The 24396-nt window shown below is 42.8% G+C and overlaps 1 protein-coding gene across 4 annotated transcripts in view; it reads left to right on the top strand.

The window, feature by feature from the left end:
* LOC126470008 (glucose-6-phosphate 1-dehydrogenase) overlaps positions 1 to 24396 on the top strand; it is a 304403-nt gene that overhangs the window by 194062 nt on the left and 85945 nt on the right. For 3 of the 4 annotated variants that reach the window (XM_050097482.1, XM_050097481.1, XM_050097484.1), the window contains one exon: positions 23455 to 23573. In XM_050097482.1, coding sequence (XP_049953439.1) covers positions 23455 to 23573 — 119 coding nt within the window. Of the gene's footprint in view, positions 1 to 19525; positions 19651 to 23454; positions 23574 to 24396 lie in introns of those variants that run through there. The other variant, XM_050097483.1, reaches the window with a different exon arrangement.

Raw genomic sequence — 24396 nt, 5'->3', positions numbered from 1 at the left:
TTTTAAATTTGTGTTATTTGTGTAAAGCAATTATGAATTCGTTTTAAGCTTCTGGTGACTGTCCTAGACGGGAAACAACAACGTCATCTGCAAACAAGCTAAGAGGGCTGCTGAGATTGTCTCCTAAATAGTTTCTAAAGATTAAGAACACCAGAGGGCGTATTACATTTCCCTGGGGAAGCCCAGGGAGGTGGACGTTGGAGAAGACAGCTGTGTTTGCGCTGCACCTTGCCGCATGCTGCCACTTCAATTATCCTTATGGGCACGCTGCCATAACGTGTCGAGTACAACGGCACTTCCGCAGTCCGTAATGTAGACGGCAGTCTGCGCGTTAAGTAGTCAGTTTTTGGCGCCGAGCTGCGCCCCACAGATTACGATGGGCTTGCAGCTGTTCCCAGGCACGGAGGGGAGGGGCAGCCCATTCAGGCAAATCCTCGTTTACACCAGAGCGAATGAAAGCGAGCAGGTATTCGCAGACAATACGCCAGTGTTCGCTACCATTCGCTTGTATTTGTGAACGAGGATTTACACTGGAGGAAACGGAAGAGAACGCGAGAGAATGAGCACAGCCTGCCAACCGTATGCACGTTGCCTAATTGGTTTGATGACGCTAATAATCGCCGTACAGGTTTCACTCATTGCAACATTAGTGATAACAGCGATACAAAGTTGTGGGGTTGAGACTGGGCTATTTATCATAATGGACACCAGGTTTTTGACGAAGCAGGAAAATTATATACACTCCTGGAAATTGAAATAAGAACACCGTGAATTCATTGTCCCAGGAAGGGGAAACTTTATTGACACATTCCTGGGGTCAGATACATCACATGATCACACTGACAGAACCACAGGCACATAGACACAGGCAACAGAGCATGCACAATGTCGGCACTAGTACAGTGTATATCCACCTTTCGCAGCAATGCAGGCTGCTATTCTCCCATGGAGACGATCGTAGAGATGCTGGATGTAGTCCTGTGGAACGGCTTGCCATGCCATTTCCACCTGGCGCCTCAGTTGGACCAGCGTTCGTGCTGGACGTGCAGACCGCGTGAGACGACGCTTCATCCAGTCCCAAACATGCTCAATGGGGGACAGATCGGGAGATCTTGCTGGCCAGGGTAGTTGACTTACACCTTCTAGAGCACGTTGGGTGGCACGGGATACATGCGGACGTGCATTGTCCTGTTGGAACAGCAAGTTCCCTTGCCGATCTAGGAATGGTAGAACGATGGGTTCGATGACGGTTTGGATGTACCGTGCACTATTCAGTGTCCCCTCGACGATCACCAGTGGTGTACGGCCAGTGTAGGAGATCGCTCCCCACACCATAATGCCGGGTGTTGGCCCTGTGTGCCTCGGTCGTATGCAGTCCTGATTGTGGCGCTCACCTGCACGGCGCCAAACACGCATACGACCATCATTGGCACCAAGGCAGAAGCGACTCTCATCGCTGAAGACGACACGTCTCCATTCGTCCCTCCATTCACGCCTGTCGCGACACCACTGGAGGCGGGCTGCACGATGTTGGGGCGTGAGCGGAAGACGGCCTAACGGTGTGCGGGACCGTAGCCCAGCTTCATGGAGACGGTTGCGAATGGTCCTCGCCGATACCCCAGGAGCAACAGTGTCCCTAATTTGCTGGGAAGTGGCGGTGCGGTCCCCTACGGCACTGCGTAGGATCCTACGGTCTTGGCGTGCATCCGTGCGTCGCTGCGGTCCGGTCCCAGGTCGACGGGCACGTGCACCTTCCGCCGACCACTGGCGACAACATCGATGTACTGTGGAGACCTCACGCCCCACGTGTTGAGCAATTCGGCGGTACGTCCACCCGGCCTCCCGCATGCCCACTATACGCCCTCGCTCAAAGTCCGTCAACTGCACATACGGTTCACGTCCACGCTGTCGCGGCATGCTACCAGTGTTAAAGACTGCGATAGAGCTCCGTATGCCACGGCAAACTGGCTGACACTGACGGCGGCGGTGCACAAATGCTGCGCAGCTAGCGCCATTCGACGGCCAACACCGCGGTTCCTGGTGTGTCCGCTGTGCCGTGCGTGTGATCATTGCTTGTACAGCCCTCTCGCAGTGTCCGGAGCAAGTATGGTGGGTCTGACACACCGGTGTCAATGTGTTCTTTTTTCCATTTCCAGGAGTGTAGAAAACATTTACTAGCGAGCAACACAACGCGAAGAAAAGCTAACATTTACAGTGTTCTTCTTAGAAACTAAGGGCAGCTACGTTAGTAACCGAAGAAACGGAAAAGGATCAAAGTGCCTTTTTTTAAACGCATTTTCAGTGGTACTATGTTCACGGTAATCAGTTGCAGGTCCATAGACTAGTTCCAAGTGTCAAATCATGGTAAAAACGTTTCAAACGTTCATCAATAGAAGGTGCATGGTCTCTATGCCAAGACTGTTTCCCTCAGGAGTTCCAAGTGCCATTCATCACAGTCTTTTTTCAGAAATATTTACACGATATTGTTGAGTCAGCTAAAACTATGAACCAGTTCATTGTAATTCAGATGCACACAACTGGCTTCTTTGATTGTAAAGATGCTGCTGAAACATAGCTGTCAATGCAGGCGTTTGTCTTCAAATGCAGTATGATCAACGTGTATAATACTCACCGATGTCAAATAGCTATTAAAAATTATTACTCTGAAACAGGAGAATGCAAAAACGTTGATTCATTCAAACGAGGAAATACCATGGCAGGTGTAAGCCCTGGCATACTTCATCTGAAAGAATAGCCTTGTTTATAAGATACAAAACAAAAGGACCGGTCTACGATGTTGCCATTTCTTCCTGAACAGCACAGGAAGTTTTATAGTAAACCTTGCAACACCTGACCCCAAGACTGGAGTTGTGTAGGAAACAGAAGGCAACACTGAGAGAGTTTTTTTTCGTGAAATTAATTTTGTTATCCTCTTGTAAAAAAATGTAAAAGAAATGAGAAATGTTTTTTGATGATAACAGTTCTACTAGTTAAAATATTACTGCAGTATTTCTGTACTTGTGTTACCACAAATAGAACGTAGAGTCTCTGTATTAATGGCACTGAGAACAAAAACTTTCTTATTGGCGCTTAGAACCAGCCAGTTTCAGGGTAACGCACTTAAGACCTTCTTAATAAATCACCCCTTTTGTAATTTGTCTCATTATTTTTTGAAGTGATGAGGTGGTCAACATTACCCTATGGTATAAAAATAACTTCTCATTTTTTATACAAATAAAATACACTACTGGCCATTAAAATTGCTACACCAAGAAGAAATGCAGATGATAAACGGGTATTCATTGGACAAATACACTCCTGGAAATGGAAAAAAGAACACATTGACACCGGTGTGTCAGACCCACCATACTTGCTCCGGACACTGCGAGAGGGCTGTACAAGCAATGATCACACGCACGGCACAGCGGACACACCAGGAACCGCGGTGTTGGCCGTCGAATGGCGCTAGCTGCGCAGCATTTGTGCGCCGCCGCCGTCAGTGTCAGCCAGTTTGCCGTGGCATACGGAGCTCCATTGCAGTCTTTAACACTGGTAGCATGCCGCGACAGCGTGGACGTGAACCGTATGTGCAGTTGACGGACTTTGAGCGAGGGCGTATAGTGGGCATGCGGGAGGCCGGGTGGACGTACCGCCGAATTGCTCAACACGTGGGGCGTGAGGTCTCCACAGTACATCGATGTTGTCGCCAGTGGTCGGCGGAAGGTGCACGTGCCCGTCGACCTGGGACCGGACCGCAGCGACGCACGGATGCACGCCAAGACCGTAGGATCCTACGCAGTGCCGTAGGGGACCGCACCGCCACTTCCCAGCAAATTAGGGACACTGTTGCTCCTGGGGTATCGGCGAGGACCATTCGCAACCGTCTCCATGAAGCTGGGCTACGGTCCCGCACACCGTTAGGCCGTCTTCCGCTCACGCCCCAACATCGTGCAGCCCGCCTCCAGTGGTGTCGCGACAGGCGTGAATGGAGGGACGAATGGAGACGTGTCGTCTTCAGCGATGAGAGTCGCTTCTGCCTTGGTGCCAATGATGGTCGTATGCGTGTTTGGCGCCGTGCAGGTGAGCACCACAATCAGGACTGCATACGACCGAGGCACACAGGGCCAACACCCGGCATTATGGTGTGGGGAGCGATCTCCTACACTGGCCGTACACCACTGGTGATCGTCGAGGGGACACTGAATAGTGCACGGTACATCCAAACCGTCATCGAACCCATCGTTCTACCATTCCTAGACCGGCAAGGGAACTTGCTGTTCCAACAGGACAATGCACGTCCGCATGTATCCCGTGCCACCCAACGTGCTCTAGAAGGTGTAAGTCAACTACCCTGGCCAGCAAGATCTCCCGATCTGTCCCCCATTGAGCATGTTTGGGACTGGATGAAGCGTCGTCTCACGCGGTCTGCACGTGCAGCACGAACGCTGGTCCAACTGAGGCGCCAGGTGGAAATGGCATGGCAAGCCGTTCCACAGGACTACATCCAGTATCTCTACGATCATCTCCACTGGAGAATAGCAGCCTGCATTGCTGCGAAAGGTGGATATACACTGTACTAGTGCCGACATTGTGCATGCTCTGTTGCCTGTGTCTATGTGCCTGTGGTTCTGTCAGTGTGATCATGTGATGTATCTGACCCCAGGAATGTGTCAATAAAGTTTCCCCTTCCTGGGACAATGAATTCACGGTGTTCTTATTTCAATTTCCAGGAGTGTATATTATACTAGAACTGACATTTTATTACATTTTCACGCAATTTGGGTGCATAGTTCCTGAGAAATCAGTACCTAGAACAACCTCCTCTGGCCGTAATAACGACCTTGATACACCTGGGCACTGAGTCAAACAGAGCTTGTATGGCGTGTACAGATACAGCTGCCCATGCAGCTTCAACACGACACCACAGTTCATCAAGAATAGTGACTGGTGTATTGTGACGAGCCAGTTGCTCGGCCACCATTGACCAGACGTTTCCAATTGGTGAGAGATCTGGAGAATGTACTGGCCAGGGCAGCAGTCGAACATTTTCTGTATCCAGAAAGGCCCTGCAACATGCGGTCGTGCATTATCCTGGTGAAATGTAGGGTTTGGCAGGGATCGAATGAAGGGTAGAGCCACGGGTCGTAACACATCTGAAATGTGACGTCCACTGTTCAAAGTGCCGTCAATGCGAACAAGAGGTGACCGAGACGTGTAACCAGTGGCACCCCATACCATCACGTCGGATGATACGCCATTATGGCGATGACAAATACACGCTTCCAATGTGCGTTCACCGCGATGTCGCCAAACACGGATGCGACCATCATGATGCTGTAAACAGAACCTGGATTCATCAGAAAAAATGACGTTTTGCCATTCGTGCACCCAGGTTCGTCGTTGAGTAGACCATCGCAGGCGCTCCTGTCTGTGATACAGCGTCAAGGGTAACCGGAGCCATGGTCTCCGAGCTGATAGTCTATGCTCCTGCAAATGTCGTCGAACTGTTCGTGCAGATGGTTGTTTTCTTGCAAACGTCCCCATCTGTTGACTCAGGTATCGAGACGTGGCTGCACGATCCGTTACAGCCATGCGGATAAGATGCCTGTCATCTCGACTGGTAGTGATACGAGACCGTTGGGATCCAGCTCGGCGTTCCGTATTACTCTCCTGAACCCACTTATTCCATATTCTGCTAACAGTCATTGGATCTCGACGAACGCGAGCAGCAATGTCGCGATACGATAAACCGCAATCGCGATAGACTACAATCTGACCTTTATCAAAGTCGGAAACGTGATGGTACGCATTTCTCCTCCTTGCACGAGGCCTCACGACAACGCTTCACCAGGCAACGCCGGTCAACTGCTGTTCGTGTATGAGAAATCGGTTGGAAACTTTCCTCATGTCAGCACGTTGTAGGTGTCGCCACCGGCGCCAACCTTGTGTGAATGCTCTGAAAACTAATCATTTGCATATCACAGCATCTTCTTCCTGTCGGTTAGATTTCGCGTCGGTAGCACGTCATTTTCGTGGTGTAGCAATTTTAATGGCCAGTAGTGTATGTACAGAGAGAGAGACATTTGTTTTTATTTTCGTGACAAATGTGAGATTTGGTACTTAGAATGTTGACATTTCCACTCTTCATTTGTTTCCGTAGAAATGAATAGTGTCTTGAAAACAGATTTTAAGGTTAGCATCAACAAAACTACGAGGACGTGCTGAAAAGTAATGCCTCCGAATGCTTTTTAAATAAAAAATGCGTTATTGTTAACATTCTACATATTTATTCTTCATGTCGACATATTTGCAGCCCTCTGCCGCTGGAGGGCCCCGAGTTGTAGCGTGTAACATGGCGATGTGTAACATGACTATCGGAGCGTGAGAAACAGCGAGCTGTTATTGGATCGGGTTATGGAGTACCATCTCCCTCAGCATGACAATGTCAAACCACACACGAGTGCTGCGACATCTGCAATGATCTGACGCTGTCATCGATCATCCTCCGTGAAGTCCTGACTTGACCCCATCCGACTTTCATCTCCTTCCAAAACATAAACAGTACCTTCGAAGACTTTACTTTGATAGTGGTGAAGCGGTGCAAGCAGAGGTAAGGCTATGGCTCCGTGAACAAAGTCAAACAGTCTACAGTTCCGGTATCAACAGCCGGCCGGTGTCGCCGAGCGGTTCTAGGCGCGTCAGTCTGGAACCGTGCGACCGCTACTGTCGCAGGTTCGAATCCTGATTCGGGCATGGAGGTGTGTGATGTCCTTAGGTTAGTTAGGTTTAAGTAGTTCTAAGTTCAAGGGGACTGATGACCTCAGATGTTAAGTCCCATAGTGCTCAGAGCCATTTTTGAACCGGTATCAACAAACTGGTCCCTCGTCGGGAGAAAAGTGTTCGTCGTCAGGGTGAGTACGTTGAGAAATAAATACGTAGACGTGAAGAATAAACTTTTAAAATGTTAATAACGTTTGTTTTATTTAAAAAGCTTTAAGAGTTTTCACATAAAATATTTAGAGGCCTACTTTTCAGTGCCCCCTCCTAACTCGTCGCATAAAATTAGGCGATGCTGAGAGGGTTGAATCTGGAAACGAGACACTGAAATTTCGTTATTTGGCAGCAGAATAAATGACGGTGGCCGAAGTAGAGAGAATATAAAATGCAGACTGGCAGAAAAAGAGAAATGGGTTAACACCGAATGGAAATTTAAATGTTAGCATGTCTTTTTGGAAATATTTATCTGTAGTGTAACCTTGTACTGAAATGAAACGTGGACGATAAACAGTTCATACAAGAAGAGATTAGAAACTTTTGAAACGCTGACGATTAGATGGATAGATAGAGGTACTGAATCGAATTGGACAAAATAAGAAATTTGTGGCACAATCAGACTGATAGCATACGTCAGCGTAGCATGGCATTAAGGAACAGTCTATTTGGTAGTGGAAGGAAGTGTATGGGGTAAAAAATTTAGGAGGAGACCATAGCTGGAGTACAGTAAGCAGATTTAAATGGGTGTAGGTTGCAGTAACTGTGCGGAGGTGAAGAGGTTTGCACGCGGTAGACTAGCATGGAGAGCTGCATGATCTTGCGTGCAATAAGTAGTTCTGTTCAAGAATGTCAACAGTATGGCTCTTCAAAGGCACATTTGATAGGAGAGAATACGGCTCAGTTCAACGGACGGTGAAACGAGGGGTGCCATTAAAGCGAGAGAACGAACATTGAACAATGCTACTACGGTGGGAAAGAGCTACCAATAACGTTGCCAAACTGCCAATACTTGTTGCTAATTATTAACTGATGCCGATGAATATGGGAAAGCACTACTTGATTGTCAATTATTTCATACTGATGCGGGAATTTTATTATTTTCACACCGCTGGGTAAAATGCAACATCCTCCTGTGTTCAGAGGCACAGGGATATAACATGTGTAGGCTGAGGGGTTCCAGTGTTGCACAGTCATTGGCGATGAGATGACGCTCCGGAGGCATGTCTGTGTGCCCTCTGTTTTGACTTGGCAGGCAGTAACTGTGCTGAGTTTGCAACATTCATTCTAGGGAACAACCATGCCCCCTGACGAGTACGTGGTCCTTTCGAACAATTTCAGCCATTTGAACGGGGTCGCATTGTGGGCCTGCGGAAAGCTGGATTGACAGATTGCTGCACATGCCGGGCACAATGTATAGGTTACGTGCCGCAGATTTCAGCAGAGATGTGTGGAACATACCTACATCCGTATACTAGGTTCTGGACGTCCGTGTAGCATAAGTGCACGTCAAGATCGACGTACCGTGCGAGCAACGGTGGCCGACCGAACATCATCCAGGGAAGAAATCTGGGCACACGTTGCAACTGCTGTGTCAGTAAGGACCGCTGGGAACTGTCTGCTTGCAGCAGCGCTAAGACCGCGTGTGCCTCTGGCGAAGCTACCACTGACACTACACACTACCGAGCATGGCTACTCTGGTGTCGTGAAAGAATCAACTGGAGAGTGGAACTGCGCTCTGTTGTCTTCAGTAATGAGAGTAGGCTCTGTCTACATGCGAGTTATGGACGTGCACGAGTACGGTGTAGACCTCAGCGTCCTATTTTAGTGCGTTCACCAACGACACTCAGGTCCCATCACACGCTTCATGGTGTGGTGAGCCATCAGTTACAACTCGCTGTCACACTTCAGGGTAAAGTAACCAGTACCCGCTACATTGCACAGGATGTTATCCCCATGTTACTGCCATTTCTTCGACAAGAAGGTGATGCGCTTTTTCAGCAGGACAGTGCACGTTCACATATGGCTGCCGCGACACAACGTACTCTTCGTAATGTACTTCGAGGGTCACTCCAAAAGAAATGCACACTATTTTTGTAAAAATACAGTTTTCTTTCTGCATGTGTGAAAGTTTTACAGTGTGTAGATACGTCCTTCCCGCTTGTTTTCAAACTTAGTTCAATCTGTTCCCGCGAATGGCGCCGTCACAGCATATCTTCAAGATGGCTGCTACACTTGACGTTCGTCAGAAGCAACGTGCTGTCATAGAATTCCTGTGCTGTGAAAACGAGACAGTAGGAAACATCCACAAGAGGTTGAAAAAGGTGTATGGAGATGTTGCTGTCGATCGCAGTACAGGTAGTCGGTGGGCAAGCAGGTTACGTGGTGAAAGCGGGCACGGCAATATTGACGATTGTCCTCGCAGCGGCAGGCCTCGTACTGCACACACTCCAGACAATGTGCAGAGAGTTTACGAATTGGTGACTGCTGACAGACGCATCACAGTGAACGAATTGTCACGCTACGTTGGGATAGGAGAAGGAAGTGTTTGCAGAATACTGAAAGTGTTGACGTTAAAAAAAGTTTGTGCCAGATGGGTTCCCAGGATGTTGACAGTGGCTCACAAAGAAACAAGAAAAACGGTATGCAGCGAACTTTTGGAACAGTACGAGAATGATGGAGAAGAATTTCTTGGAAGAATTGTGACGGGTGATGAAACATGTCTCCATCATTTTTCACCAGAGACGAAAAGGCAATCAATGGAGTGGCATCGTGCAAATTCACCCAAGAAAAAAAAAAAATTCAAAACAACACCTTCTGCTGGAAAAGTTATGGCTACGGTGTTTTTCGATTCCGAAGGACTCTTGCTTGTGGACATCATGCCAAGTGGAACCACCATAAATTCTGATGCATATGTGACGACACTGAAGAAACTTCAAGCTCGACTGAGTCGTGTACGACCACATCGTCAAAAGCAGGATGTTTTGCTGTTGCACGACAATGCACAGTCACATGTCAGTCAAAAAAACCATGGAAGCGATCCCAAAACTCGGATGGACAACACTGAAACACCCTTCTTACAGTCCTGACCTGGCTCCATGTGACTATCATCTCTTTGGGAAACTGAAAGACTCTCTTCGTGGAACAAGGTTTGAAGATGATGACTCCCTTGTGCACGCTGCCAAACAGTGGCTCCAATAGGTTGGTCCAGAATTTTACCGTGCGGGTATACAGGCGCTGGTTCCAAGATGGCGTAAGGCAGTTGAGAGGGATCGAAATTATGTGGAGAAACGAAAATATTGCTCCTAAAGGATGTATCTACACACTGTAAGACTTTCAAACATGTAGAATAAAAGATGGATTAAAAAAAATTGTGTGTATTCCTTTTGGAGTGACCCTCGTACAACTGCACTGGCGAAAAAGATCACCAGATCTGTCGTCCATTGAACGAGTATGGGACGTGATGAAGCGGGAACTTATTCGTTCTACAAAGCCTGCACGACCATAAGCAGCTAAGGGTGCGAGATCTTTGGGACAATCTATCGCATTACGCCATTCGGCACCTTTATGATCATTTGCATGCGAGAATATACGCGTGCGTTGCCACCAGTGGCAGGCAAACGGTGTACTGATGCGACTGTAGGCACCCTTTGCTGTGGCATGTGTGTTTCATTTGGTCTGAATTTGTTATCATTAATGAACTACCTGTCACATTACTTATCAATAAAATGACCTTGTCCTTGAGAGTGTTACATTCTCTTCCGGCAGAGTATTTGAACTAAAACAATGATTTTGTACTGCGAAATGTTAATTTCTGATAGTACCCAAAGGTGTGCGAACAATCATTTTCAGTTTGGAGTACGTACGGTGTTAAGACAAGGTAACAGCAATTGCCCAGACATGATCTTGCCAACATTTCCCATTGACATTTTTTCAAAGAAAAATTCCGCACTGGCTGTATGAATGATTTTTATTAAATCTGCGACCGGTTTCGCACCACTTGTCGGTGCGTCCTCAGGCAATCTGTACAAAAAATAATATAATAAGAGCTCATATAAACTATTCGATCCCCCAATTCTGAGGTGTAAATTAATAGCCAGTTTTTTGAATATACGCTATTTATAACATAGTAAAGTTGAACATTGCCCTGTAGCCGTTCCCCACCATTCACGTCCAATATACCGTCATCTGATGAAAGCGGTAGTTAAAATTTAAAAATCTTTAAAAAAAATTAAATGATGGGAGCGGCAATGACCTGGAAAATAAAAAATAAAATACGGTGCTGCTAAAACTCCCCTAAACACGAACGACAACCAGCGGAATTAGGGCCATGTAAACATATCAGAACATACCGTGCAAGTTGAGAGGAGCCGCGCGACAGCGGACACGACCTGACTGACGCCGCAACCCGAAAAGCGCTCACTCACTGGCACGAGAATCGCCAGAGGCCGGATGACGTGTACAAGGTGTGAAGAGTGGGGGGTACTGAACACCTCAGAATTGGGGGATCGAATAGTTTATATGAGCTCTTATTATATTATTTTTTGTACAGATAGCCTGAGGATGCAGCGATAAGTGGTGCGAAACCGGTCGCAGATTTAATAAAAATCATTCATACAGCCAGTGCGGAATTTTTCTTTGAAAAAATGTCGAGGTTTTTGCTGTGGTTGCCCACCCTACAAAACAACATTTCCCATCGGGTTCAGCTTTTCTACTAATAATGTGTAAGGCCACGAGCAACTCTAAGTGCATATACTCGTAGCATCACTTTTGATAATATGCTAAATTTGCTGTAATTTGGAAAACCATGCTTTTATATGCGGAATATTGTCGCTAGTGTTTTACGAGCGCTCGTACATGATGCGGTGCGGAATAAATACAGTACCCTAAGATCAACGTACGTTATTTGTACAACCGTTTGCTCGCATTTTTAGCAAAAACCACCTGATTGTTTGCTTTAAATCCTAGTCAGATAAAAAACAACAATGGAGCTAATGCTGGCCGGTAAGTGGTAAGAAACTGTTTATGGTAGCCAATGACGAAGCTCGCGGTGGACTTGTTTGTGACACTTGCGCGGAGTTGGAACGTGACGACGTTTCTACATAGCACAAGAAACTTAAGATGGTTTTCTGATTTCACATTCGTTGACGTCGCCAACTCACAACCAACGTGCCACATTCGAACCTAATCTAGACCTTGAACTAAGTTACAGATTAGTCTTTCACCACAATTAGGAGGTTTTTTGCTTCACATTCGTTGGCTTCCTGACAAGAACTCAGTCTCTGCAGAAATGTATTGCTGCAGAAGCGTCTCTCCAAACAAATGTGCTACCAGTTGACGTAGTGAGTGCAGAAAAGCTATTATCACAGTTGCAGGTTTTATAATGTGAGAGCCTGCAATAGGTACTGTGAGATACGTCAGGACGGTCGTACATGCGTCACAGTATCCCGATAAAAGTAAGCTGTGTTTTAAGATGGGCGTTCAATAAGTAATGCAAAATAGTTTTTTCTGAGGGCAGATTAGTTTTATTCGGAATTCCAGTGCACCATATTATTCCCCACTCTTTTGGCTACAAAATCCTATTTTCCAACATAATATCAGTTCAATGAGACTGCCTTACGCCAACTTGCTGGGAGGACCATAATGCCCGCATGGTACCACTCTAGAAGGTCGACTTCTTCTTGCTGCTTCAGTTACCTCCGCATCATCCAAGTACTGCTTGCTCCAAACTGCATCCTTCATTGGGCCAAACAGATGGGACCGAGCGAGGTGGCGCAGTGGTTAGCACACTGGACTCGCATTCGGGAGGACGACGGTTCAATCCCGTCTCCGGCCATCCTGATTTAGGTTTTCCGTGATTTCCCTAAATCGTTTCAGGCAAATGCCGGGATGGTTCCTTTGAAAGGGCACGGCCGATTTCCTTCCCAATCCTTCCCTAACCCGAGCTTGCGCTCCGTCTCTAATGACCTCGTTGTCGACGGGACGTTAAACACTAACCACCACCACCACCAAACAGATGGAAGTCGGAACTGTAGGGTGGATGAGGAAGAACAGTCCAATGAGTTTTTGCGAGCTACTCTCGGGCGCGCAGACTTGTGTGAGGTCTTTCATTGTCATGGACATGGAGAAGTTCGTTAGCATTTTTGTGGTGACGAACACACTAAAGTCGTTTCTTCAATTTCCTCAGTGTATCACAATACACTTCAGAGTTCATCGTTGCACCGTAAGGGAGGATATCAAACAGAATACCCCCTTTGGAGTTCCAGAAGACCATCGTCATCACCTTACCGGCTGTGTGTGTGGCTTGGCCACCACTGGACTAAGTGGACTACACATGGCGACGTCTCCCACCTGCTCCTAGAAGTCGCCATCCCACGTTGAAATAACTCGTGGTGAGACATGCATGGAAGACCTTGGCGATACCTTGTGGGAAAAAGGAACCAATATCCTCCATAGAATCACTGAGAGACACTTCGGTAAACAAAGAAAAAACATCAAAACTGACCAGAATGTCGTTTGGTCCAAGGTTTAGTTTCTTTAGCTTCTCAGTGAAATGTTATGGGTCTTTTATGTATGTGTCAGTCTGTCCCAGAGAGGCAACGTGTTTCTCCAGTTTATGCATCGGTGAGCCGGGAGCGTTAACAATCGGCCTAGAAGACGCCTTGGTTAACTGATTCGTATTCCTCGTGTTCCACTGCGTCGAATCTGCCCTTAGTTTTCGGTACGTCGTCGGATCTAATAGATCCCGGATCTTCTGCTCATAACCTTCGGTCTTCATTACGACGGTCGCATTTCCCTTGTCGGCTTTTCATCAAGAAACAAATCATTTTTCACTTATATACGAACGTAGGCTTCCGCGGCCGGTGTCATAGTGATTAAAATTCTTCTGGGTATTATGCCGCGTCATTGCTAAAAAACTAACAACAATAATAAATTAAAACCGACGTTTCGGCCGAATTGCAACGGCCTTCCTCAGGGCACGACTGGTTTTGCATGGGGATAGGTGTTTCTATTTATTACAGACTATCGATGTCTAACGTCACTGTTGTAAAACTTTTAAGTGGCTCTCTAATACGACTGGCTAGTCATGACGTAAGGAAAGAGGGAAGGAAAGAGGCTATTCGTGGATGTCCATGTCGTCAACAATTGGTAGCTGTCCGCCAATCAGCGTTCGGCTTCTGGTCGGCAAGTTTTCCTCCTCGTGTGCGCGGAAGTGGGCTGACAGTTGCTCTACAGCTGTTTGTGCAGATACGTCCGTGTCCCGTGTAGCTTCTGCCCCGCGACCGCTCGCGGCCCGTTGGACTGGGAGTTTGTAGCCATCTTCTCTGTTGATGTTGCCAGGCTGCTTAATAATTTCGATCGCCTCCCGTATTTTGCGTTCTCGCATCCATGATTCTTTCGCCAGTACTCGGGCTTCCTGAAACCTGATAGGTTGTCCACAGTCGAGTTCCGCTATCGCCGATTTATTATGTTGCTGTAATCGTACATAGCGTTCGTGTTCTGCTACTTTTCACTTGAAAGTATCGTATGGAAGTGGATATTTGTGAGTGACAGCTGCGAGCCACTGCACCAGTTGCCGTCCGTCTGCATGTCTTCAAGCATTACGCTGCTGTCTTCTTCGTTGCACCCTCCCTAAAGACGCCAGCGTATTCCCCGAACAATCTTGCGGAACTTACGACGCTCCAGTTGCACGGTATATCGTTCTTTTGCAGTTATGAGGAATTCACACCGTATTTACCTTGTTTGACTTGCCCAGTAGTCTTTGAGCTTCATTTTCGTTGTAAAGAACTGAAAATTTGCCATTCGCACCGTAACACCAGGTGCGTCGCGTCAAACATGCCATCTGACTGAAATCCGGAAAATCGGAAAATTTAGTTACGCGGTATTAGTTTTACAAGGACGATATGCGTATGCATAGCGCATGCCCTCAGATTTTAAGACTTCAGACGCTACTCTGAGTTTCCTAGTACATTGCATTAAATTCTAAAATGGTGACAAAGCTAATGTGTTCCATTACCTTTCTGAGATCTATTCCTTCACTTCTTTCATCAGACTTCACCCGTAAGTTAATGTATACTTGTATGAAATTAAATGAATTTTTCTTCAATTGCATACGAATGCATGGCATGGTAACTTGGTGAACTTCTTTGCTTACCTCGAAATTGCTCAGGAAGAAGTTTTTAAATCCTAAGAACAAACCACTCAATTGTGATTTGTTAGTGGACGAAATATGCATAATGTCCTAATTTACTTGTTCCTTTTTGTATAGTGTTATGTTACTGACACATGGTGCATGCTGTGTCATAGGCTTGATCTCGAAATGTGCTCAAATCTATAGTCCCTGTTGTTCCATTGTTTCAGTTACTTTATTTGTGGATACTGGTGCATCTTCTTCTTCGTCCTGGGTAAACGAAGCACTCCTTAAGTATATCCAGAATGATATTATTTTAACATAGCGAAAGACTTCACTGATTGACATGGGCGTCCGCAGATTTTATTCTGGGGACGGGGGAAAGGAAAGCAGTAAATGAGAGGTTTAGCAGAATGACGGGAAATTACTTCAAGAAATGTATGAGAATTTTGTAATTAATAAAAACTCCTTCCTTGAGCGCAGAGGTGGAGGGGAAGATAGAGGGGGCAAGTGCTTCCCCTTGCTCCCCCTTGCGGACAGCTGTGGTAACTGATGTATTTTACGAATGCCTTATGTAGTATCATGTATGACAGAAAGAGACTGTGCAGTCTGAATGTTTTGAATTATATCGTGTGTGACTCCTTCTGTCATTAAAATACTAACTTCGTTCTCATTTAGAGGAGCTATGGGGCGTCTACAGCATATCTCTCAGTACTGGTTGATAACTGACAAGTAGTTTGATGATGACAAGAAAATTGTCCTTATTCAAGTAGACGTGCTTGCTGTTCTTTTCCCGTCAAAGAAAAACTGGAGTTTGCTACTTTTATTGAGGGATTAATTACACTTACCAAAAGATTACCCCAAAGAATCGCGGTCTTCTTTAAAAAATTTTTTGCAACATTTTCATCACCTGCTCACAAATAACGTAGGAATTTACAAGATGGTGTTGCTTCCCATACGTTTCACTTGTTTTAGTTAAATGTTCCCAGTTTCTTACTTACATTCTCATACTATGAGGTTCCATAGTGCTCTATTCAGGAAACAACCAGAAAATTTTGCACTCATTTTTTCTGAATATAACAAACAGTTTATGTATAGTTAAAAACATTACAGTAACGACAGAAAATTACATTCCTCACTCTATCGTGAAACGCTCATTTGGCTGAGAAGGCACAATACCAGTTCTGTCATTAGCTGCATTGTGAGCTACGGTGACAATGGCGGGCATATACACATCAAGTTACTATTAACTGCATTTGATTCATAGGTAGGGACAGGAAAAAATCCTTTTATTTTATGGCCAAATTCGGTGTTATTTTGTGCTAAATTCGGTTTTATTTTTTAAATTTGGTGTAGTATTTTTGTAAATCGGCGTTATTTCTTTGCCAAATTTAGTATTATTTTTTTATTAAATTCGGAGCTGTTTTGCCAAAGTCGGTATTATTTTTTTCCCAATTCGTTGTTATTTTTTGCTAAATTGAGTGTTATTTATTTTTCCAAATTGGTGTTTTCTGCCATATTCTATATGTTCGCCAAATTAAGTGTCTTTCGTCAAATTCCGTCGTTTTTTGCCAAATTCCATCGCGTTTTGCCTATTTTCTGTGGCTATTTGTCCTAACTCCTCGGTTTCTTTTCTATTTCTTCGAAAAATCGGTGTTTTCTTTTGTCACATTCAGTGATTTTTTGGTCACATTCAGTGGTTTTTTTGCCAAAATTTGCGGATATCGAGATATATTTCGATAATGCGAAGCCAATCAAAAGTCCTTTGGAATTCTTAAAATTAAATATGTGGCACATCTTGACAATATGAAAATATAATCGCTGTTTCGACGAAAAATAAATTGTACAACCCGGGAGTAAAAGCTAATTTTTCTCCCTACAGATTGTAGAATGTCAGTCACTGTTGTAATACACTGAAATTCTGCGCGAAAGAATCATTGCATTTATGAAATTAATTTATGCTAACATCATTTTATAATGTAACTATTCGCCATACCAACTTCTTACCTTTTCTCTTACATACCCACTTCCTGCAGTTTAATCGTCATGCCAATTTGGATTTCACAGATTGGGAATCGCTACCGGGTTGTAACTTCTTTCTGAAGTTAGTTTTTTTTATTTATTTCATAATCCTCAGGTCAAGAACGTACTAAACACACCAACTTAGTTTTTACATTTATTTCGTTAGTGCGTTTGCATCGAACTATCAATTCGACGTGTAATTACTCATCTCTGGGGAAAAAAAGTGATTAATAACATCTGCCGTCTTTCGAGCATTATTAATGCATTATGCTGTAGCACATTAATAAAGACCCGTGTTCATAGTCAAAACAAATGCACACTGCGACACTGTGTGCTGTATTAAATACACCCATCAGACTGTCCTTTGATCGTATCCTATAATTAGCCGTGATTTTATAGTACACATAGGCCGCACCCAGACAGCGATTAGTTTCAATCCGGCCCATGGAAGAAATTCCTGGTAAAAATAAAATGAATGTACTCTCAAAAACATGCGTTTTGAGGCATAAATTGTTGGCGTGGCGCGTCAGGAAAGGGGTGCCATTCATATCGGTGCGTTATACCATAAACATTAACGTCACAGACTCTCCTAGGAGCGTTGCTGTTGCGTCGTGTCGAGGTGGACCGCGAAGTTTTTGAATCAGGTCTGGGCATGACCAAATGTAAAGCGGGCTATGGCGCAGGGGTCACCAAAGGATGCCCATGCGCGTTCTAGAGCTTAGGACATTGCCTCGTGACGTTGGGTATGTGGGAAGTTTTACGGGCCAGAATGACCTACATCCTTTTTTGTGTATATAACTTGCCCCCATCTACCTAATTCGGAAAATATCGTTCCCAGAAACTGCTTCATGTTAACATCCAAGAAGTAGAATGAGAATACCAATAAGGATTTTGGATACTTCCTTTAAAGGGGCCCTTAGACATTCAATAATATTGTGAAACTGTCAAAATATTGACCATCTGAGGGCACATATTAACATACTGTCAATACCAGAAATAGTGACAGGCAATATTGATGGACCTCAAAATATTCTCATTATTGTCAACACATACTAAACGTCTGAGGTAAAGTATTGACTGACAATATTCTCCATTTAGACGTTGACAGAGCTTCATAAACCAGCCACACAGTGTTAGTGTGCACCTTCAATTTTTTCAATTTGCTGTTGTGGACATAAAACCCCAGATTTAGTTTTTAAGAAGTTTTTTAACACAAAAGAATTTTAATAGGCCTATGCAATCATTGTATATACCACATTAGGATTGTTAATGGAGGATGCTCTAGGACACTGCTTATGTCATTAATTTGAAAATATAGTACAAATTGTTATATTACGTAGCAGTTTGGAAAACAGCTCCCATTTCGAAAAATACGTCATATATCTGCACTGACTGGTGAGAAATCTGCGAAATGCGTATCAGTTTCACCAAATTATCACAAATAGCGAAAAAATATTTTACATTAATTGCCTGAGAAGGTCCTTGATAGGCAGATGTAACTGCTTCACAGATTTCCATAGAATTTTACAAATTGTGCTTGCTGATATTACTGATCTAAACTTCGAGCATTAGAACGACCGGCCTGTCGCCAGAAATCTCGAAGTTACCCCTAATCTCTTGTCGATTTGGATAGCCTCTCTCATTAATGCATTTTGCTTTTCTATTTTATCTCCTGTCAACACTAGTAACTTGTCGTACGGTGTAGGACTCATCGGAAAATAATTTAACAAATATTTCGGGTCCGTGGTTCCGATTTCAGTCAGTAAATTAACTTGTAACCAGTCGCTCCTTTTTTTTTTTTTTTCAACCATTCCAGGACGCATTTTTTTCAACCATTCCAGGACGCATTTCGACTTTTTCGTTGTTGTCTGTACCTTGATTACATTAGATTAGTGCTTGTTCCATATATCATGAATACGACACTTCGTAATGATGTGGAACGTGTAAGGTTAATAAAAGGTGTCTGTACAAGATACTACATGACACTTTTTTTCTTGCAAGCTATAGCTTATATAATTGCAGCACATACTTCCTTTTGGGTATTCAACATCTCAGCCTTGTAAAATCACGTTTTCAACTGACGGTTTTTGTCAGTGTCATTGATAGTGTGAGGTCGCTTCAATATACTGAAGGTTTTAAAAACTAGTATTGCCAGTGTATATGTTGTACGTGTGCTGGCCCCTTAAGATTGGAAACAGCTCTTAGCCGAAAAATAAGTGTGTATCGGCAACTGACTTTGAAAAGAGTTAATTTTAATAAGACACGTAATGAGAGAATTTGTTTGGGACATGTTTCCTACGATATAAGCAGAAAACTACTCTTCAGAGTATTATGAAGCAGATACTGATACTAAAGTAGGAATAATATAAAAAAAGATTAGAAAATGTGATGTCTGCCTATCCGTTCATTTTACGATCCTGAGCATGAAAAAGTCATTCAAGAGGTACTATATGGCAACAACTTAAATATTTTCATCTGTCTAAAAATACGTATTTGAAATTTGTGATAAAAAATTTCGACAAATCGCATTCTTTCCAATCGACCATCGAAATTCATGGGCTTGGCCAAAGATAAGCAAGAACATAAAGATAAGCAACAATGTACAGATATATCTTCACGTTATGTGTTTTGTGGTGCCCAAATTGCTGTGGTTTTCAAACAGAAACTAAACATACAACAAGGAAATTTGTGTCAGCTGTATTCGTTATCGCTTATCATGGCTGGTGGTAAAAATATATCGTTACTATATCATTCCTTACCCCTTTTTCTCACAGTTAAACCGAAATGTGTGCAAGTAAATGAAATTACACAAAATATTAATATGAAGTGTAACAGAATCCTCTGTAAATTCAATGCATTATTTATCGGTTGCGGGCAGTGTCGTGTTGGGAAACTATCGATGACAGCCTCACCGACAAATATCGTCAACAGTTAACACGTTCACAAATGTTGCTCATAAATTACGCGTCCACTTTCATGCGAGGCAATACTTGACCTTCCCTGGTTGTCGTTAGAATTTGTCGCATATTCGGTACATGAGCTGTAATATTTCACATAATTACTATAAATACACTGCAGTAGATGACTTTCTTCCTCTTATTTTGTATGCCTTAGGCCCCAATTAGAAGCCATTTGACGTTTATTAAGCGCCATGAATTTGCGATGCACATATCTACATTGTCACCGCAATTATATTTATTTTGGATGTAAAATTTGTGTCATATTTTAGTATGAGAGAGACGTATAAGATTTCAGTCTTGTTCTTAGTTTTTTTGACCAACTTGTTTTCACATAGATGTATAAAGTAAGTGCAACGGTTCATTGAAAACGATCTGCAGTCGTGCCACATTTGATATGTGCAACCATCTAAATAACTTTTCAGCTCTCCCACATCATGTTTCAGGTGCTTTCTATTAGCAGCATAACCCACATGTTCATCTCTCATTAGTATTGTAATATTTTTTCTGAATCCTCACATACAAATGTGAAATAATTATCTGAACTCAGTAAGGTCATTTCAACAGTTTTACTCTGGCTGCTTAAATAATGTAAATAGATAGCCATGTTTCTCATATTTACCTGTTGTTTGTTTGCTTACATGTAAATGATACGACATGTACCATTTCTTCTGTCAGCTTTTGTTTTCCAGTACTTCCACATTTTGGGGTCATGAACTTTATTTAGCTGATTCCAGAATCCCTAAAGAACTCCTATTATCTCATCATAAAAAAGAATGCTCTCCCAAAGGTTTATTTCAGTCCGCTGTAGCTGATATGGTACTGACTGCAATATTCAGTACTACAGATTCCAATGCATAGTGTTCTTTCACTGTTTACGTGATTTCTCTACTGTTGACAGCCATTGTATTGTTTAATATTTGTGGCAGTGGTAGAGTACATTTCACCTTAATGTTGAAGTTGCAAACATAACTAAAAGGCCCATGGTGGTGGTCCGACAGAAGAGAGATGATGATGATGATGGGAACATTAATAAGGAGAGAGAAGGAAACTGTTGTATAATGTGGAAAGGAAAAGCAGATGGAGAGGGACCTAACAGATTAGAATGGGGATAGCCATTTCATGCTTGGAAGGAAGGTACTTGTGAAAAAATTTGAAAGTATAAAAATCAGTATGCATGCTGAAAGAGAAAAGCAGTGTAAAGGAGTAAATATCAGGACTGTAATCTGTACATTGAACTGATAATTTGAAAGTTAACTGGCAAAACTTTAATGAAGAGGAAAACATAAAGATGAAAAAGGAAATATCAGTTTGGGTTTGGGAGAAATGTATGAACACACAAAGTAATACTGACTGTATGTCTTAGAAAATTGTAGATTTAGAGAAAGCTTTTGACAGTGTTGATAGGACTCTTCAAAATTTTAAAGGTAGCCAGGATAAAATAACGGTCTCTTAAATTGACATACACCGAAAGAGCAGTTGCTGACCACATGCCCCGCCATGTCTGCATTCAGTGATGCCTGTGGGCTGAGGATGACGTGGCATCCGGTTGGTACTGTTGGGCCTACATGGCCTGTTCAGGTGGAGTACAGTTTTTTAGGGTAAAATAAAAGGAGTGAAAGGTTCTTCACAACTTGGACAGAAATTAGACTGCAGTTCTACAGGTCAAAGGACATAAAAGGAAATCAGTAGTTGAGAAGGGAGTGAGACAGGGTTGTGGCTTATCCCCAATGTTACTCAGTACGTACATTATGCAAGTGATAAAAGAAACCAAGAAGGAATTTGGAAAGGGAAATAAAGTTCAATGAGAAGAAATAAAAATTTGGAGGTTTACAGATGACATAGCAATTCTGTCAGAGACAGCAAAGGACCTGGAAGAGTGGTGTAAAAGGATAGATAATGTTGAAAAGATGTCATAGGGTGGACATCAAGAGAGCTAAAACAAAGGTAATGGAATGTCGTCAATTAGGCGATACTAAGTGAATGTGATTAGGAAATGACACACTAAAAGTAATAGTTGTGTTTTGCTAATTGGGCAGCAAAATAACTGCTGATGGCCAAAGCAGAGAGGGTATAAAATGCAGATTGGCTGTAGCAAGAAAAGGACTACAGAAAGAGAGAAAGTGTTAGCATCAAATATAAATTTAAGTGTTAGAAAATCTTTGCTGAAGGTATTTTGGACCTTAAGCAGTTAAGACAAGAAGAAAATAGAAGCTTTTGAAATTTGGTGCTGTAGAAGAATGCTAAAGATTAGATGGGTAGATCTAATAACTAATTGGTAGGTACTGAATGACACTAGAGAAAAAAGAAATTTATGGCACAATGTAACTAAAAGAAGAGGCTGATAGGACACATTCTGAGGCATCAAGGAGTATTTAATTTGGTAATTGAGGGTAGTGTGGGAAGTAAAAATTGTGGGAAGGGGCTTAGGCATGAATAAGCAAGTAGGTTCAGATGGTTTGGGGTTGCAGTAGCTATGCTGGAATGAAGAGCCTTGCACAGGCTAGACTGGTGTCAAGAACTGCATCAAATCACACTTTGGATTGAAGAGCATGATTGTATTATTTTACAGTCTCACTAATTCAAGTATGGCTTGAAGATTATATTTGCGTTATAACTGCTCATCAGAATCAAGTCACAATTGAATAAAATGGAGTGCAATATTTTTGCAACCAAGTATTGTATGATAATACATTATTTTCATGTCACATTTCTGCAAGAAGAAGCTGTGATCTGTATTATTGTGTCAGGAGTATTGCAGTTGGGGTAACAGTGGCTACCTACAATTTGCAAATCTTTTTGAACATATTTGATGTAGGTTTACCTACAGTTTATTTGGCTTTGCATAGTCTACAGGGTGCACCCAGTTTTGATTATCATATTTTGGGTCAAGCAACATTAGGAGATTAATGTGAATGTTTTCCCATTAAATATTGCAAAGACATTTTCCATGTGGGATTGCCACAAGACACACTGTAGATTTTTGTTTTTATTGTTTATTGCTATCAACGAAATGTAATTATGATGTGTAGAGCTGACTAGAAGTTAATGGAATGATATATTTGTGTTATTGGTTTTGCATACCTTCCAGATATGGCTGGCTTTGGTCCACACACAACAAATGCTTCCATAAACCAAGTGAAAATAAAAAGTTATATATATATATATATATATATATATATATATATATATATATATATATTTCCATGGAAAAAAAGCAAGGAACTGCCATTTGAACTCATAATGACATAATTAATTAGCTGTGTCAGTTTTACCACCACCACCAATAACAACAAAAACAACAACCACCACAACAATAGCAGCAAATTTATTTTGTGATAGGCTCTGCAAAATTTCAGAACATTTCTGCCTTCTGAAAAACAAGAAAGACTTGTAGATATCTATTATACTAGATTAGAGACATGCAGAAATTTTACCTGTTATTTATTTATATTTTTATTCATTTAGATCTCTGGGTCAGTGACACTTAATTACCTTATATTAAGTACTTTAATTTGTAAGTTTGGCTATGTGACACAGCAAATTATTACTTTTGTCACTTCTTTATTGCAGAGGCCAGTGAGGAGTGCCTTGCACTAATAAGACGCTCTTTGAAATCAGCTACAATGGAAACCTCTGGGTCTCACTTTGAAGTAAAAGTGCCACACATATTTGTAACCTTGGGAGCTTCAGTAAGTACATAAAAATCAGTGGAGCAAACTTTTTTTGGCTTGTTAGTTTATTTGGCTTTAGGACAAATATAGCCATGGGTGATTTGCATATTACAGTGCTGTTGACACTTAAAGGAAACTGTTGTCTTAAAATATTTACTACTAGATTATATGCATGTATACTTATATATTAACATTTTGTTTTATTATTTCTTATTGCTGTATAAATCTTTCAACTTAAATGTGCTATGATGTTTTCCAGCTAAAGTTCTGCTTCTTGTTGGAATTTTGTAGATTTTTTAGCAATTTTTTCATTGCTGTACCTTTGAGATCTATGATTGGTATACAGGTCCAGCTATTTGGATTTACATTTTTCTTGGTTATTCCAAAATACGTCTGATGAATTTGAAAATAGATCCTCCTGAAGGGCCATTCTAGATGCCAGCACTAATCTGTGCAAGTTACCATTCTGTCAAAGACTTAGAACTTGGTAACTACAGACATGATTAAACAGGAGTTGGTTTCAGAATGAACTCACTAATTGCAATTATGGTTCCACATCAGTTGCAGATATTTCAGAACAAATGAAAATTTGTGCTGGTCTGGGACTCGAACCCAGATTTTCCACTTGTCACGAGCTGTCGCCTTAATCACTTTGGCAGTCTGAGCATGCTTCCAGGAGTGGCCCAAATTTCCATTTGTCCTGGTGGAGATTTGGGCTGCTCTTGGGAATGTGCTCAGATGGCCGAAGTGGTTAATGCGACTGCCCACAACAAGTGGGAAGTCTGGTACAAATTTTCATTTATTCTCAAATATTCTGCAGCTGATGTGGAACCATAATTGC

This window comes from Schistocerca serialis, chromosome 3, assembly GCF_023864345.2.
Source record: "Schistocerca serialis cubense isolate TAMUIC-IGC-003099 chromosome 3, iqSchSeri2.2, whole genome shotgun sequence".
NCBI lineage: Eukaryota > Metazoa > Arthropoda > Insecta > Orthoptera > Acrididae > Schistocerca > Schistocerca serialis.
The sequence above is the reverse complement of the archived record's forward strand: the minus strand, read 5'-3'. Positions and strand labels throughout refer to the sequence as shown.